This window comes from Python bivittatus, unplaced genomic scaffold (genome assembly GCF_059951505.1).
Source record: "Python bivittatus isolate LINGU-HERP-01145 unplaced genomic scaffold, Pbiv_v1 ctg000170_np1212, whole genome shotgun sequence".
Classification (NCBI taxonomy): Eukaryota; Metazoa; Chordata; class Lepidosauria; order Squamata; family Pythonidae; genus Python; species Python bivittatus.
This window is the reverse complement of record NW_028277039.1, coordinates 1,263,119-1,280,789: the sequence shown is the minus strand read 5'-3', so window position 1 is coordinate 1,280,789 and position 17,671 is coordinate 1,263,119. Positions and strand designations below refer to the sequence as shown.

The window sequence follows — 17,671 nt, the reverse complement described above, 5'->3', positions numbered from 1 at the left end:
GCATTTATGGTGAAATATATGAGGAACAGAAGACTCTTGAGAGTCCCCTGGACTGCTAGGAGGTCAAACCAGTCAATCTTAAAGGAAATCAACCCTGATTGCTCAGTGGAAGGATTGATAATGACGCTCAAGCTCAGATACTTTGGTCACCTAATGCGAAGAGAGGACTCTTTGGAAAAGACCCTGATGCTGGGAAAGACTGAAGGCAAAAGGAGAAAAGGACGGCAGAGATGGTTAGATAGCATCCCTGAAGCAATGAGCATGAAACTGAGCAAACTCAGGGAGGCAGTGAAGGACAGGAAGGCCTGGCGCAATATGGTTCATGGGGTCACGAAGAGTCGGACACGACTTAACGACTAAACAACAATATGAGGAACGCTTGTGACGTTCCAAGTGTGTTGGGTGGGGGACATGTACGTACGTGTACCTTTGAATGCAGATGAAGTGCTGTTGTCAGTTGACAACCCAAATTATTTGCAGTAAATGTCAGACGGATTGTATGATGCAGCAAGGAATAGGGATTTAAAAACTAATTATCAACAACCAAGGTAGTTTTATTTAATAGACAAAATGGAATGAACAAGTTACTGTATACATAAATGGTGAAAAACTAAACCAAGTAGATGAATTTGTGTATCCCATTTATTGAAGACAGGAAAATGGAGAAATTTTAAGACAAGTGATGTTGGCAAAGGTTATGGGCAACACGCGGTCTATTGGGAGGGATGAACGTTTATTGAAAGATGCAAAAATGCCTCAGAGTGTCCTCCTGCCCACTTTATTATAGGGAGGTGGAAGTTATGAAACCGAGAATTAAGTTAAATGGTGTTGGAATGGGTACTTAAAAAGTGTGTGTGTGTGCAGTAACGGAAGAGACTGTAGACTGAATGAATGCTGAATGAACGTGGACTGGGTTCACCTCTGAGTGGGTCAGGAGGAAGACGCAGGCTGAGAAAGTTGTGGTCTCACTGACGAGTTTCTCAGAAACAGAACGAGAAGTTTGAAGCACAAGAAGCAAAGTAGGAAGCCATGTCTGGAAGCAAAGTGGTTATCTAGGACCGAAAGGTATGGAGAGGGAGGGGGAACAGTCCTCGTGTGTCGATTTTAGCTACCTTTCCTTTTCTTATTTCATGCCTTTAGTTTCTTTGACTTTTCTTTGCTCTGCATAATACTGCTTACCCAAAGAGCCGAGAATCTCTCTACCTGTCTCTCTCCAAAATGAAACGGGTGCAAATTGCTCCTTAAACGTAGCCCAGAACCTGTTGTGGATGAGGGTCTGTGCCGACGCTCCTTTGCCTGGCGACCCTGAGACAAATCAGAGCAAGGGGTCTCTCGGAGGCAGACAAGCCGCTTCAGCTCCTTGAGCTGCTTTTCTCAGCTGCCGGTAAAACCACGGCCCCAAGAACTTCACAGAGGCTCCAGGGCCCCAAAGCCGATGCCGCAGGCTTTCTGGAGGCAGGGAGAAGCGCTGCTGGGGACGGAAGTGCCCACAGTGGGGCTGGCCCCCTGCCGCTTCCAGCTGTCTTTGGTGCTCGGGTGCAATTCCACACAGGTCAGTTTTCTGACCACTCAATGAACAGGAACCAAAAATGTAACAAACAGGGTAGGAAAAGAAAAACAAGCCCGCTTTATCAGACTCACATAACAGCTTTTACTTCACATTTCTAACTGAACTCCAGCAACAGACAAGGAGCCCTCGGCGACCGCAACGCTTCCAGTCTGCTCACCATCCAGAGCGAGTGGGGGCTCTCCCCTGGGGCGGGAGCCTCCCTTTTGGAGAGGTGGCGGCGGTGGCAGCAGCAGCAGCGGGGCTGGGGCAGAAAGAGCCTTCTCCTTCCGGGACTTTGGAGGTGGCTGCTGGCAGCGTGAGACGTGGCGGTGGCAGAAAAACTTCCCCACTGCAGGACGCAGGCGGGTGGACAGCAGCTCACCCCATGGGAAGATGGTGGAACAAGAGTCATCAGCTCTCCAGCCCTGAGCAGAAGCATCTGCGCAAATGCCCCCGGGCCAAAGCAGGCTTGCTCATCACCGGCCCTCCTTGAGGCGAGACGGGCAAGCGGGGCTCTGGCCTTCACCCCGGCAGGGAGGAGGTGTCTTCAGGGAACCTGCCGTCTGGGCCCTGCTGGGCAAAGGGAGGCAGCCTCCCGAAAGGAAGAGCCCCTCCCACTCAGGCGCAGCACGCGGCCTCAGGAGGCTCCTCCTGCGTCGTCACACAGCCACACCGGCCGCCTGCGCCAGGCCCAGGGCCTGCACCAGCTCGTCACTCAGGCCACTCTTCAGGGTCCGCCTCACTGCAAGGAAGGCAACAGCAAGGGGGTCGTCAGGTGGGCAGAGACGGCAGGGGAGCAGAGCCCCTCTCTGGCGGCACGATGGGGGTGAGCTGCGAGGAGGGCCCCATGCCTGCTTTGAGAGGGGACACAGAGCAGGGAACGGGGAAGGCGAGACCCTTCCTCTCACTCCTCTTTTCTCAGGAAAGCGCCCCCAATTGCAACGTTTAGGACCGTGAATGCACAGAAGCCACGCCTGAACTCCCCAGAAGTGACAGAGCAGGCAACACTTACGGGACTTCCTGTTCATCCGTGAACGCCTGCGCTCCTTCCCTGTGCCTGACCGTGCAGGAGAGCTCTGGGTCACAGACTTGACCAGGCGGTCCATGATCTCCTCAGAAGCATCCTCGGAAGAGCCAGTGGCTTCCTCCTGGGGGGCAGGCCCTCCGGTGGGACTCTGCTTCCCGACACCTAGAATGGAAAAGCTCCTGAGGGGATGGAGAGAGTTGCTGATGTGCTCCTGCCAGGGAGGCAGGGGGGGTGAGCCAATTCACATTTTCTCTCCACAATAACCACAATGCACCTTTCAGGCCCCCCAAATTAGCATCTTTGGCCTTGTCCATCAGCAGATAAGGCTTTTTCTGCCCCAGAGATGCCTTGTTCCTCCCTCTTCCCTGCTGACCCTCAGCCCCAATGTCCTATTGCCTAAAGGTAGCCCAGGTAAAGCCCACAGCAACTGGGAGACGGGCTCAAGCAACTCTCCCTGGGCCTGATTCTGCTCCTCACAGTGTTGTGAGAAAAAAGCTCACCCTAAATAAGAACCCAAAACATCTGGAGATAGATGCAACACAATACACTCTTATGGGCATGCATGAACTACAGTGATCAACGGGCTCCTTGCTAAAGATTTGCAGAAGATCCCTAACCAAAGCAAGGTGTACGTTTGGTTTGTTACACTACAGAAAGCAAGATAAAAGGAACCCTGCGAATTACAGTATGCCCCTTGCACCGGAATGCTTTGGATCAACAATTTGAATTACCTCTCTGTTTTTTCTGAGACAAAAGGGTTCTCTCCTTTTAGCGTGTACAATAAACAACCCTGTGTATTGTATCAGTCTCCTTCCACACCACTCCATTCAGGGCAGCTGTCTGGTTTCCGTTTTCTGTCTCCACTCCAGGGTCACAGCACTGAGCTACGTGCCTCTTAATACTTAAGCTAACAGCTTATACGATCTATATGTTTAGACCTCCACAACAGGTAGAGACACAGCAGGTGAACACAGGGGAGCCACTAGCGATGCTAGGAACCGAGGAGGTGGAGGAACTGGAGGCCTCCAGGAGGAGCAGGAGGTGGAAGGTGGGGCTCGGCAGCAGCTGCCAACAGATAGCCCAGGAAAGGGGACCCTGCTGAGGAGGACTAAGCTCAGGAGGAAGCCGAGGCCAGACCGTGGCCATGAGGCCGCCCCAGGGCACTTCCTACCTCTGCTGGCCCGGGAGCGGTGGCCAGGGGCTTCTGCTGGGGAGACCAGCAAGCTGGTCATGTCCTTATGGCTAGCTTCATCCTTTTGCTCTGGGCTGGCAGAGAGCACGGCAGGGGCAGAGCTGTCCTCCGTCTTGCTGATGGCAGCAAACCTCTCCATCTGCAAAGAGAGAAGTTGTGTCCGAGGGAGGAGGGTGCCCCATAGCCCCCATGGCTGTTCTCTCTGTTCTCGGCAACGGTAAGGCCAGCCAGGAAGACCACGTGGGAAAAGTTGGTCTTACCGGGATGCAAGGGGATTGCTTCTGACACCTTTTGTGTGGCGAGCTGGAACAAGCCTTGAACGACTCACCTCAGTAATCATCCTGCCCCGTGTCTTGTTCCTCTCCCGACACACTGCCCGCTTCTTCTGCTGTTGCAGGACGCGCTCTCGGCACGTGTGGTACTCCAGGGCAAACTCCCGCAGGAGCTGGCAGAAGCTGGTAACCTTCATGTTCTGCACCGAGTGTAAGTCGTAGCCCAGGAACAGGAGAAAGGAGTGGAACCTTGAGAGAGAGCATCCCACGTGTTGGAGGTTGCACCACCAACAGAGACAGGCCTGTGGCCTCCAAGACAAGCTGCAACCGGTACTGCTGGGTTGGGAAGGGGCTTCTGCTGTGGAGTCTGCTCAGATGCCCAAGGAACTTCCCGCTCTTCATCACCCAACCGGACTGAGCTTCGGGTAATCACTTTGACCGCCAGTGCAGTAGAACTGGTCTGGAATTATTTATGTTCAGTCCCTGGCTCAGCCGCAGAGATCCCCAGTGTCCACTCACCCTCTTCCCATTGGAATGACCTCCCAGGGATCCTGAAAATCCTGTAATGATGCTGAACCCAGATTGTGCTCAGATCTCATGGAGTGGTGGAAAAACAGAAATGTTGCATTCCCATTCAGAGAGGAAGACTGCAGCTCTCGTGTAGAAAATCCCTCAAGGGACAGCCCAGTCAGCTTATTATCATTCTAGAGACTAAACTTCCATCCCATTTTTCAGCTTTAAAAAGTACAATACTTTAAAGGTCTTTTTAAAATGATATATTTACCAACTTAACACTTGAAAGAGCAATATAAAACAATTCCTACAAAAGAAGCAAATGACCAAACTGAACAAATCCGTATGGATTCCTTCCAAGGAAAGCAGAATTCCCTGATTGGCAGGGAACTCAGGGCACCTGAGGAGGTCACGACATCCCCAGAAGGCAGAGCAAGCAACGTTGTTGTCATCGTAATGCCATCAACTTCCGTTGGCCCCATGGAGGTATCTGGGCAATTTCCTTGGCAACCCTGAAGAGGTGCTTCCCCTAGCCTTACTTCTGGGAGGTGCTCTAGCTTCCAGCCTAAACTTCCCAGATACAGCCTAGATCCAATCCTGCTCAGCTTTTTCAAGATCAGCCAAGGTCAGCTAGGTCCATGCTGTGGCCACCAGACGAGGCAGGGACCAAAAGACTCCCATTTTTAGCTGAACATTGAGCCATTTTGTCAAATTTTAGCAGTGCCATTTGGGGGCCCATTTTCTAGACGGAAGGTCTTTAAGGGTGGAATTGGAATCGTTTCATCTCAGGAATGTGCAAAACTGTACAGTCCATTCCTGAAATATTCAGGTATTCATTTTCCACAAGGATGTTCCAGTCTGGAAGTTCCAAGAGAGGTTCATCCATTTCCCAAAGTGAATCTTCCAGAACAGGAAACGGTCTGCTGCATTCCGTATACAGTTTGGCCCCAAAATTGGGGGAATAGCAGACTTTGTGAGAACACTCCATGCAGTTTGCACTCAATTACTTCACCTCCCTGTGGCCTGGCAGCCTCCGCCCTTAACATTTCTGAATTTTCTGTGATCTCCAGATGCCATGGGAATGGCAGCTGGGGCTGAATGGCCCCACCCTGTGCAGTCACCTTGCTGCGATGCAGCCAATCACGGGGTAGCTTAGAAGAGACACGAACCTTCTCCTCGCCACCCACTGGGTTCATCAACTTCTCAATAGCCAACTGTCATTTTCTTGTGGGAAGCTGCAGCGGACACCCGGCTGTGCAGCTCTGATCATGGCAATACATGCAGCAGAGGCCTCTCTTGATGGGTGGGAGGGGGCTGGGATGTTGCTCAGCCACCAAAAGTCACAGCATCTGGCAGCAATGGCCTTCAGATCTAGAGACACTGACCTGTTCAACACCCGCCGGTGGACAACCTTGAGGATACCAATCTTTTGCATGCTGGTCTGCAGAAAATCCATCAGTTTGTTCTTTAGAGCTGGCTTGCAATCATGTTTTGCAATGGCCTTCAGGTTCTCCCAGGAAGCTTTGCACCGCCGCTCCAGCTGCAGGAGACTTTCTGCCAGCTCCTCGAAATCAACCTGAGGTAAGATGAGAGCTTTAAGATGGTGCCACTCCTGTGGGATTTGGGCTGGGACATAGCACGCAAGCTCAGCCTCCCAGGAGCAGAACAAGGGGAGGAAAGGCCATTTCACCTTTGCACAGCGAGTGAGGGCAGCAATCTCTGAGTAGAGGTCTGTGGTGGCTGGGAACGTCACCACCACAAAGTGGCACAGGTGGTGTAAGAGGCTCTGCCGGTGGACTGTGTCTTTTACCTCTGACACTTTGGCCAGGTAGCTGAGCTCAAACCCTCGACTCTGGAATTTAAAACCATGTAAGTGTGAGGAACAGAAGAGGTGGCCTTGCCTGCTGCTTCTTTCCTCCTGTTGTGGAGGAAAGCCAGTCCAGATAAGCTCCACGGAGAGCAGAACTCGGAGCTGATGCACTGGGTTGCCTTCAGATGGTCCTATTTTGATCCTGGATGTCTCCAGTTTAAAAAAGGAATCTAAGGAGCAGGCTATAGGATGACAATCAGGGCAGGCTTGGCCTAACGTCCCATCTTGGAAACAAGACTCCAATCCCAGATGCTTAACTAGAATGGACCAGGGAAGAAGGCGTGTAAAGATGCTTTGGGCATCTCCACATACAATTTGATCCAATGCCTTGGCCTTGGTGCAGGACCCAGGAATGAGTCTTTTCTAAAAGGCAGCCCATCTCTCCTTGTTTATGCTATCATGCTTCACCTGGGATCCATTCAGGAAGTTGCCCATGGCTAGAAGGGTGGCAAGAATACACCTGAAAGTCTGGTTTTTGGCTAGTTGCTCCATCCCAAGCTTCAGGTCAAACAGAGGCTCTACAATTTCCTGAACAGAAGAAAATAAAAAAGCAGGTAATGAAACCCTCCTAGAATGGGGAATACTGAAAAGGCAAGGAGAGAGGGAAGATTCAGAAGAGAACCATCTGGCCAGACACTCAAGGCCTGGTGTGACACCCATTCCGCCACCCCCCCGCCGCAAACCTACCAATTACAGCAGACACCAATGCCATCACAAGTGCCTCATGTCAAAGACTATGCCCTTCTTTGCAAACCAGCAGATTCTCCATGCAAGCTACATGCAGTGGTGGTTGCCTACAGCCCAACTATACCAACCCACCCTCACAGCCAGTCCAGACCCTGCATGAGTACCTGCTCCAGGGCTTCATAGTCCAGCTTGAATGCCCACAACTGGAGCCGAGCAGTGAGCTCTGTGATCGAGGAGAGCGTGAGGAGGAACTGCTCAGCTGACCCCAGAGGGAGATTCGGATTTGCCAGTTGTGCCTCCTGGATCTTCTGCTTCTCTTCCTCTGTTGGAACCATTGTCAGTATTTTCTGGTTAAAAAAAGGAACCAGAAAAGCCAGAGGGACAAAGGTTGGTCAGAACCTCCTTTAGTTCTGTCATAGTCAAGGCTGATGTCCTCCCCCAGAGGAAGCTTTCCAAAGGACTGAAGAAAGAGCTGCAGGTGTCTGCACTCAAAGATACCACATGAAATCCCTTTGTTTGAAGATGGGCCACTTCTCACCTCAATCCCTTCCTTGTTAATGGCAAACTCATCAAAGCTGAGAATGGCCATCTTGATGACATGGGTGGGAGGCAGCACCGTTAAGCCAATATTAATGGCATTGCTCCGCTTGGGATCCAGGACCACAATCAGCTTTCTTCCATCCACAGCTTTCTAAAAAGGGAACAGGAGCATTGGAATAGATTAAAAATAGAACCCAGGTTTTTCTTTATCCACATTTGATCCAATAAGTCCCCTGTAAGAAAGAGAAGTTTTTGCAAACTCCACCATTATGAGCCAAGAAACTTGGAGTCTCCTGAGGATGTGAGAGCTGCCCTGAGCCCAGGAAAAGGAAGGGCCTTGAAGTTCTAAAAGGGCAGCATCTGCAAGGCTGAGACACAAGTCATCCTGTGCTTCAGCAGTTTATCACTTTATCACTCCCGTTTATGCCCAAATGCCAGAAGCAAGAGAAAGAAATCTTTCCACGAACCAGCCCAAGCAAAAAGAGCAAGCTAGACCAGAAAAGGCCCAGTCCGCCTGCAGCGCAAACGAAGCACAGCTGCCAAAAGATCTGGAAGCATCTCCACACAGAAGGCAGCCAGAAGGTAGAGAGCCCAAGGCTTAGTGGGCAGTTGCTGTACTAGACAGGGAAGGCCTGACTCTGGGCAGTTTCCTTTGCTCTTATTATATTTTGAGCCTCTGGTCCAAGTTGCAGCTGTAGGAGAGGCTGTTGCGCAACAACAGCCCCACAACTCCAAGCTAGGAACCGCTCTCGGAAGAGTTCCTGCTTGCTCTCCCAGCTCTGCCAAGCTGCATCCTCATGCAGAAACTTACCTTAGAACTTGGCACCTCCTTTGCCTTGGACTCAAAGAGATGTTCCAGCTTGGCAGGGTCAATCTCGACCTTCTCCAGGGATGCCCACAGAGCGGTCTGCCCAAACCGACTTTCTCTGGCAGAGCCATCTATGTCTTTCAGCTCCCTCCAAAAGAGCTTGATGGTCTTTTTTTTTGCAGGGGAGCTGGCTTCTCCCCCAAGAAGGGGACTGCTGAATGGGGGGGGAGGAGGCGGACCAGGTATACCAACTGGGGGAGGAGGAGCTGGAGGAGGTGGGGGGGGAGGAGTGGGGCAACCAGGAATCAGGGGAGGAGCCAAGTCCTCAACTGCTCTCAAAGCCACATGGGGTGAGGCCACCTCAGCCACTTTTGTTTCTTGTACATCAAAATCCTCCTCCTCACCCAGGTCTGAGAAGTCAAGATCTCTAATCTTCAGAAGTTTAGAATCAAGCTCCAGCGGACTCCCCATCACCTGGGTCCTGTCCAGACTCTTCAGGCTGGCTTCAGCTTCAAAACTGGACTGGCTCCGCAAGGGGAGGGCCCAGAAGTCAGTCTGTTGCCCTGTTCTCTCCTGGCCTTGCTCTTCCTGCCTAGCCTTCTTCCCTGTTTCTTCCAAGCACACCTCTGCTGGGAAAAGCAGCTTCCTCTCCGTGCCTGATGGGCTCTTATGGGCAAAGAACATGTCAAGCATAAGCTTTTTCTTCTCAGAAGCAATGCTGCTCCCAAGATCCCCACTGCTGCCATACGGGACACTCTCTGGATCTGGGCCCAGGATACAAGAGGCGTTGAGTGGGTGACTTAGACAGGCGTCCTTGGGTGGAACTTTCTCACTGGTCTCTTCACGATCCAAATCACCTGCTGAGCTGAGCTCTTCCTCATTGGCGCTCCCATTCTGTCCTTCACTCCATCTCCCTAGGGCATAAAGGGGCACACATAAAGGAGAGAGGGCTAAGCAGGAACGAAAAGGAACCAAGAAAGGGACAACTGCAACCAGAACAGGCTGTTGAACGAATGGGGGACCACGGGCTCCCCCTGCTCCCCACCACACTACCTGGGGCAACCTGCTCAGCACTCGGAACAGCTTCGGCAAGGACCTCTGCTCGTCCCTGGGTGATGGCAAAGATCTTCTCCTTCTGAGAGGCAGCCAGGTTTTCTAGGAAGCGGGCTCTGCAAGAGAAGAGGGCACTCCACACCATTTGCCGAAAGGGACACGGCCACCATTGTGTCCAGCAGACAGTGCACATCACGCTCCGTCTGTTACTAATTATATGTGCAGCCCTTGAGCAAGAGAGGGTGTGCCAACCCCAGCCCCAAGCCAGGAAGAGGTTACCTACGGGTTTCTATGAATGTTTACAAAACTTGCATTGGCCACACACAGGCACACCCTCCAAATACAGATGCCACGCACAGTGGCTATTTCGAGGGGTAACACTCCCCAGGTCTTTTCAAGAAGTGGAAGTTGCTGGATGTTTTTGGAACTCAAAGACCCAAGCCAAGCCAAGGACAACCTACACCCCCTGAGGCACAGAAATTCCTCCTTGAGACATTTATATTAACCAAGGTTGAAAGCAGGTCTGTGACTCCTGGAGCTACGCCACAGCATCCGAAGAGCATTCATTCATGGCCTCACTTTGCCAGGAGGGAAGCATTATCCGGCACGCCAAAGGGCTCTTGATTATTTATCATTCTTATCAGCAATTTGGATGAGAGAGTTGAGGGGACCCTTGCAAAGTCTGCAGATGGCACAAAGCAGAGAACGGAGAGATTAAAGGGTTTAAAAAGATCCAGACAGGCCAACATTAATAGGATGGCATTTAACAGGGCAAAATGTAAAGTTTTATACCAGGGAGGAGAAATGTAAGACACAAGTACAGGATGGGGGAGACCAGCTTGACAAAAGTACAGGTGAAAAGGATCTGGGTATCCCTGTTGACCACAAGTTAAACATAAGCCAGCAGTGTGTGTTGCAGCTGCTAAAAAAGGCAAATGCCATCATTATCAACAGCACAGTCCAGATTTCAAGAGTTATTCTATTCTACACTGCCCTGGTCAGATCCCATTTGGAGTACTATGTCCAATTCTGGGCATCATGGTATAAGGACAGTGACAAAGTGAAGTGAGCTCAGAAGGGGGCTACCAAGATGGTTCCAGGCCCCAGGAAGAATAGTTGAAGGATCTTGCTCTGTTTAGCCTACAGAAAAGACAGCAGAGAGGAGATACAATATGATAGCACTCTTCCAATATGTTTGTCACACAGAAGGGAGAGATTTTTTTTTCTCTTGCCCCAAAGAACAAGACCAGAACCAAGGGGCTAAAGCTACAAGAAACGAGGTCCACGCTAGACATCAGGAGGAACTTCCTGACTCCACAAGCTGTCTGACAGTGGAACAGGCTGCCACGAGTTCTCCTGCGCTATTTGTCTTCAAACAGAGGCCAGACAGTCATCTGTGAGAGGTGGTATAGTGGATCCTGCATTGAGCAGGGGGCTGGATTAGATGGCCTTTATGGTCACTTCCAGCTTTATGATAATATGAAGACAGATACTGTAGAAGAACTCAGCTGGCCCCAATATAATAATCTTGATACACAAAAGTTACCAGTGACAATTAAACTATAAGCTAATACACAAAAGGAATATCAGGGAACTAACAGATTCTCTGTTTCGGATGTAACTTCTTTCTTAGGGATACAGAGCGAATGCACATGACCTCCTGGCCCTGACACAAGGACAGCCCTTGCACGTGTCCTCTCACAGCTGATCTAGCCAAAGGATGGTGCAAGGTGCTGCACTCCCAAAGTGGCTTTCTCTAATATCCCACTTCAAGACACCGCACGCAGGCAATGGAAGGTGTCTTGATGTGCACCAGGGAGGTGGACTGAAGTCATGTGTTCTGTCATGGCCATCAGGCAGCTCCAGCTGGTTTTTTGGGTTCCCTGTAGGACTGCCCCCTTCAGTCCAGATCTCTTCGCCTGCCGTCTGTCCTCTCTTGGCTGCAATGGGGACTGGATTTCTGGGACACGCAGCCCCTTTTTCCGTTGGAAAGAGAACTGATCAAGTGATCGACCAGTGGAACAGACTGCCACTTGATGTGGTGAATTCTCCTTCACTACAGCTTCGAGCTTCAAACAGAAGCTTGATGGTGACCTATCAGAGATGCTCTAGTAGATCCTGCACTGAATCGGGGTTTGGCCCAGGGACTCCAAGATCACCTCCAGCTCTACGATTCTAAGCCAGTGAGTGGGGAATGCCAGAGAAAGAGAGAGAAGGGAGCCCTGCCCATGCCCTCCTTCCCCCTCTGCCTCCGGGCACAGCAACCAAAGTCTGGGCAGGGGAGGTGAGCCGAGACCATCCAGCCCTGAAGCTCAGCCTCTTGTGAGGGGACACCACTTGGTGAGACTGCTTAGAAGAGGCTCTTGGCATTTCACACCGGCCAGAACTTGGGGGGAGGCGGCTGCCCAGGTTTGAAGAGGGTCTCTTCTTCGAAGTCCTTCTTCCTTGTTGTAGCGCAGTTTGGCGCCTGCCTCACACCGAATGCCACAGCTCTGATGGGAAGAGCTGGCAAGGCGGACCCGCACTCTTGTTCACATCTCTGGGACTGGGAGTGAGCTGCTGCATTTTGCAACTTGGGTGCCCCAAGTATGGTATTTGCCCCCCATAAGCTTGGGAAATCCAAACCCTTTCTTCGCGCTTCTCCTCCTTCGCAGGGAGCTTCACGGGAATCACCCTCCTGAGTCCGGCCCTTCTGTTCTCCATCCCTGCCGGAAGCAGAGAAATGGAGCTCCAACTCCTCCAAGTGTCCTGCGATCCTTCTGTCTGGGGAGCTGCTTCGCCCACCCGAGGGTTTTGGCCGCTGCTCGGCCATTTGCCTTCTGATGGGCAGCAGCTGAACTGCACAGCGACTTCACTGTGTCTGGGTTGGTCACACCAGACTGGCATCCAAGCATTACAAATCTGGCTCTGCGATGCCTTCTGCACAGCGGTCCCACACGAAAGCAACTTCCTCATCTAGCGTTTTCACCCCCAGCCAGCATATGCCATCAGACGTCTGGATTCCTGAAGGGAAGAGCGATTGGGAAGTGACTGCTTTCTTCAGCCCTTAAAAGTTACCTGACTCTAATCTCAGGAGGCCTCATTTTAGGCTCTCCATTTCACACTCTGCTTTTGAAACCCAACTGCTGAGTCAGCCAAGTCACTCGGTCACCCATGCCCCCCGGAGCTTGGTGCTGGCATAATGATGGCTAAGCCAGGTTGTAGTCACGATTAAAATCCAGGCGTCTTACATCCTTAAGCCCAACTGGAAGACGAGGCCCGGGTTGCTTCCCTTACCCTGAGATAAGCCCACTTCTCTTCCTCTGGAAGTACCTTCCCACCTCGACTGCACCAGTTTCCCTGCTGGCCTTGCCCACCTCGCCCACACCTCTGAAAACACTGCCTGGGCTTGCACCGAACCATAAATTAAACAATCACATCTTATCCCAGTGACTGAACCACTGTTCCCCATGCCCCCAATCTGCTCCAAGATCATGTCTGCACGACACATGAAGCTGGCCATTTAAAGATCATCCCCATTGCATGAACTTGGAAAAACAGTTAAGGCAGAACATCTTTGCCACTTTTTATACCCCAAGGTTTGGCAGCAGGAAGTTCATTTTACTCCTGGGCTCCCAACTTTATCCAAATCCAAAAAAAAAGGATCATTTTGAGATTAAACACAACTTCTGGCTCAGGACTCAAAGCAGGCAGCTAGATCAGCCACAAGACCATTTTTATCCATCTGTTTCTGTTCCTTTCTTCTTTTTTTTTTAACCCCTATTGGCATGCAGTTGGGTGAAACAGGATAGAATTATTTTGGATGTTTTGGTCCATAAAAATGGCAAGCTGTTTTGTTCTGGATAAGGGCTGAAACGTGCACATTCCAGGCCAAAGTGGTGGTGGGGCGTTCCTCAGTGAGTGTGGGTGGACATCAGCAGCGGAGGTGGCCGGTGGGGTTACCACCTGGAACACTGGGGACTAACGGGAGATGCCAGCAGCCAAGCACACCAAAGTAAAATATTCCCAGCTTTCTTTACCGAGATTTGTGAAAAAGAGATGGAATAAGGAGTCAGAAATCTCAGCCTCCAGATTGCTTGCTTTCACATTAGAACCCAGTTTTTCTTCCGGTTTATTAAGGCACCATTTTTTTCAAGTTTCAATTTAAAAAAAATTAACAGTCTCCCTGTGAACAGGCAAGGAGGCTAGGCATTGGCCAGATGGTTGAGGAGTCTGCAAGTGGCCAGGAGTCAAGTCGAGTCTTTCTCAAGCTCCGGATGTGGCATCGTAGGAAGGAAGATGCTGGGAAAAGGGGCCACGCGCAGGAGGGAGGAGGTGTTACGCGCCAGCCTTGCCCAATTTGCTCTGTAAAATCACTCCAGGAGACTTTCCATTTTTGTTGTACCTGAACCACAACTGTTCCAAACAGTTCAGCAGAACTTCCAGAATGCAATGGTTTGTTTCAAGATCCAGATCAACGCTTACTTTCCATTTTGTGCACATCTGCAACTTATCAGGTCACCCTACCTAAATAAGAATTAGCTGACCAGCGACCTCCAATGCAGCCAGCGGTCTGTTTGCAGGGCCATCAGTGCAAGGTCACAGGGCAAGAAATTTACCCACGTTTGCCTCAGACAGGGCTGAGCACGTGACGTGAAATGCCTTGCCCTAAAGCTTGGTTTCAAGCTGTTGCTGACCAACCCTCACTGAAGGAAGTGGATTTTCGAGGTGCACATCAAGCCAGCTTCAAGGAAGCACTGCGGCAGAAACAACCTTGGTCACCCTTAGGCCGTTTCTGCCTACAGAGAGAGCGGACCCAGCATCAGAAGGGGACCCGGAGCCACTGGCTCGGCGGGGAAGGCCCATCTCCCATCCAGGGCCTCAGCCTCGCCTGGGGTGCGCGTGCCACTCCGTACTTACTCAAAGCGCCTCAGAATGGGCCTGTCCCCACATACCGGGGGGGCTTCCTCTCGCCTGAGAGAAAAAGTGAGTTAGTGCCACTGGGCCTAGAGCTTCTCCACGTCGTGCCCACAAGCTCGGCCAAGCCAGCCCCAAAGGCAAGAGGGACACACAGCGGGAGGGCTGCTTGCTGGAGGGAGCACTGCTGCCCCTTGGCTCCTGCCAGGAGGACGGCCAAAGGGGGGCTCCCTGGGACAAGAGCAGAGGTGTCCCCTTGTGGAAAGGATGGGGCACAGGGAGCTGCTCCCCACCTAATCCTGAGGGAGGGGAGCCCGTGGCCCTGGGGACGCCGGCCCCTCCAAGGCTCCTGCATCAGGAGAGCCAGCTGAGCCACCAGCACCCGCAAAGCCCAGCCAGGAGATTCCTTGCCAAGAAACCGGCACTGCAAGCAGGAGGGCCGCTCAGCGCTGCCGTCAGCAGCCGAGGGAAGCCCCCCTCACACAACACACAAGCCGTGCCATCACTTACCAAGCAGAGGCAGTTTCGCGAAGTCTGGAAGAGGAAATAGCGTTTAAGCCGCACAGGCGCTGGAGAGAGCAAGAAAGCTGAGAGAAGCTCAAACCAGCTGAGAAAGAGGAGGAGACCCCCAGCCCCCATCCCGCTCCACAAACCTCCGTGCAGGGCAAACTGCCCATCTGCACAGCCCCTCTGGCGCTTGCCTGCCAGCAGAGAAGCAGAGAGAAGACAGAAAGATGCAGAGCGGGCGGAAACGCAGAAAGGTGCCCGGGAAGGAAGGCGGACGTTGCCATCCTCCCCAGCCCTAAGTGCCTTCTCCCCTGCCCAGGGTCCCAGCAAGGAGGGGGGCATCTTCTCCTCCCTCCTCCTCCCCCAAAGAGCAGGAGGGGTCCGTGGGGCACTGGGTGCCTCCACCAGATTCAGCCACCGGTGGCAATGCTCTGCCAGCTTCAACAAAACAGCTTCTCTTTCTCCCTCACCCGGGGATGTGCTGCCAACCTGCAGCAGAGGGCAAGGCTGCCACAGCACCAACTGCTGGAGAGCTGTGAGCCTGGGAAGAGGGGCTCAGTGCGTCCCCTGCACCAAGAGCGGGGCACCCTAAGGCATCCGCGTGCTGACAAGGAAGACTTCAAGACTAAGGACAGAGACAGGGGTCACTGCCCAGGAAGAAAAGAAGGAAGCCGGCTCCCGGGCAACCCTCCCATGCTTACAAGACCCCCCCAAGACCTCCCCCAGAGCCCTCTTGCTCGCCAGACCACTTGAAAACCTACTTGAAGACACTCCTCTCACCCAGGCCAGCCGGCTGCTCTCCTTCCATAGGGGCCAGCGGCACAGAGAGCTGCACGTGGGAGGCACTGCTGTAGGTGCCCTTCGAGCTGGGCCTGGAGGCGACAAAGGGGGGAAGAGCTGCAGTCGACCGACTGACCCTTCTAGGGGAGACCCCGCTGAGGCTCTTGGGCCGGCTGACACGCACGCAGGCTCCACAGCGCCACAGGCTGGAATGGCGGCAGATGAGCCATATGGACCGGAGCCCGGCGGCCGAGACAGATGGAGCTCCCCTCCACTCGCAGCCCCGCTGCCTCTGCCTGGTCCCCAGCCCCGCGCCCGTGCCCACCCCAAACCCCAGGCCCGACTCACGGCTGCTCACGGCTTGCGTCCTCCGGCCCCAGAGCCTGTGGAGGGCTGGGAAAAGCCTCTGCAGCAGGAGTGCCTCCCCTCTCCTCCTGGGCCACAGCACAGACGAAGGAGCGCCGGGCGCCCTGCCGGCCCTCGTCCCCTTTCCTCCGCTCCTTGGCACGGGTGCCCGGCAGAGGTTCCTCCACCCCATCCTCCTCCTTGAGGGCATTCTATGGATCAGAGAGAGGTCCAGCAAGCAAGCAGGCACAGGTGGGCAGTCGGGGGGCCACTCCAGAGGGCCTCCCTCCGCAAGGGTTACCTCATAGACAGTGAGCTGCTGCTTCAGGTCCAGGTCCGTGCCCTTGCTGGCCAGGTGCAGCTGGATGAGCCGCTCCATGCCCTGCTGCTCCAGGCAATCTGTCACGTCGTAGAAGGAGTCCTGGTCAGGGAGGGCAGCCAACGTCTGGAAGCCCCAACAAGACGCAAGGGTTAGGCTGGAAGAGCTGCCTACCCCGGAGAGCCGCTACCTGCCCAGTCTGCCAACCTTCACCTTGTTGATGAGTGTCATTGCAAACACCTGGAGCTCCGTATCAGCCCCGTTCTTCTGCTCCAGGATGGCCATGAGGCGAGACCACGGAAACCCACCTGAAGGCAGCAAGTAAGGAAAACAGGTCATTCCTTCCATCCTCGAAGCCAGAGGCTCCCTGCTTAGGCAGAACCTCTTCCGCTCCACAAGATACTTGTGTGGTGGTGACCCAGGGCCCACCTTCCTTCTCCCATGGAGAGATGGCCTGCACCTAACGATCCTTAGAGGCCACCTAAAATGGCCTGCTTGATGAGACTAAAAGGAGGCTCTCTCTCCAAGGAGGAACGAGGAATCAGAATCACCAGCGTCCAGCAGCTCCCAGATTCAGCCACCCACCAAGGCACCTGCCTTGGGGTACGCGCTCACCTCTGGCCTGCTCCACAGTCACAACGGCCTGGATCAGCAACTGGGCGTTGGATTCCGTGAACTCCACAAAGACCAGGAGCAGCTTCAAGGCTGTCTTCACCACGAGGCGGTACTAGATGAAGGAGAGGGAAAACTGCTTGTGCCAAGTGAGTGGGCCTTCTCTGGCAACAGCACTAAGAGTGTAGATGTGGGGACCTTCAAGCGTGCCAAGCAAGTGCTCTATCCATTCCTGGGGCTGGCAGGAGGGGCAAAAGCCCACAGCATCAGGAATGGGCCAGGCCTTCAAGCACAAGGGCCAGGTGAAGAAACCTCTTCCTGGCGGTCTCCTTTTAGCTCACTCCTCTGACATAACTTGCATCTCTGTCAAGTTACCAGAAGGAGACCCCCTCTCCCAGCTGCCCCACTGAGCTGGGATTCTGCCTGGATGCTCTGAATGATGCTGAGGACCATCCGGCCGAGGTAGACCCTTGGGGGGTAAGATGTGGAGGACATATTGCTCCCAAGGTGATGTCCTGTCGTGTGGAAGGTCCTCCTGCTAAGCTGAAGAGGGCTGGGGCCTGAGAGAGTCCCAAGATGGCAAAGGGAAAGCATCTAGCTACTAGAGTGCTCTGGCAAATTTTTATTTTTACTTCTATATTATCAGACTAATCTTTCAGCAATTACTGGTCCCAGTGCACAACTGTATACGACTAATGTCC

At 53.0% G+C, this 17,671-nt stretch overlaps 1 protein-coding gene across 2 annotated transcripts in view; it reads right to left on the bottom strand.

Annotated features, from left to right (window-relative positions):
• Positions 1–1,631: 1,631 nt before the first annotated feature.
• The window catches only part of FHOD1 (formin homology 2 domain containing 1), a 41,819-nt gene continuing 25,779 nt past the window's right edge, over positions 1,632–17,671 (bottom strand). Inside the window, exons 7-24 of one of the 2 annotated variants that reach the window (XM_088135468.1) lie at positions 16,974–17,085; positions 16,572–16,666; positions 16,341–16,484; positions 16,043–16,251; positions 15,676–15,786; positions 14,918–14,941; positions 14,411–14,464; positions 9,512–9,627; positions 8,462–9,372; positions 7,649–7,801; positions 7,275–7,457; positions 6,832–6,951; positions 6,244–6,405; positions 5,939–6,129; positions 4,097–4,289; positions 3,748–3,907; positions 2,562–2,738; positions 1,632–2,291 (exon numbers count right to left, since the gene is read on the bottom strand). In XM_088135468.1, coding sequence (XP_087991594.1) covers positions 2,209–2,291; positions 2,562–2,738; positions 3,748–3,907; positions 4,097–4,289; positions 5,939–6,129; positions 6,244–6,405; positions 6,832–6,951; positions 7,275–7,457; positions 7,649–7,801; positions 8,462–9,372; positions 9,512–9,627; positions 14,411–14,464; positions 14,918–14,941; positions 15,676–15,786; positions 16,043–16,251; positions 16,341–16,484; positions 16,572–16,666; positions 16,974–17,085 — 3,198 coding nt within the window. In that variant the 3' untranslated portion in view covers positions 1,632–2,208. The remainder of the gene's footprint in view (positions 2,292–2,561; positions 2,739–3,747; positions 3,908–4,096; positions 4,290–5,938; positions 6,130–6,243; positions 6,406–6,831; positions 6,952–7,274; positions 7,458–7,648; positions 7,802–8,461; positions 9,373–9,511; positions 9,628–14,410; positions 14,465–14,917; positions 14,942–15,675; positions 15,787–16,042; positions 16,252–16,340; positions 16,485–16,571; positions 16,667–16,973; positions 17,086–17,671) is intronic. The other variant, XM_088135469.1, reaches the window with a different exon arrangement.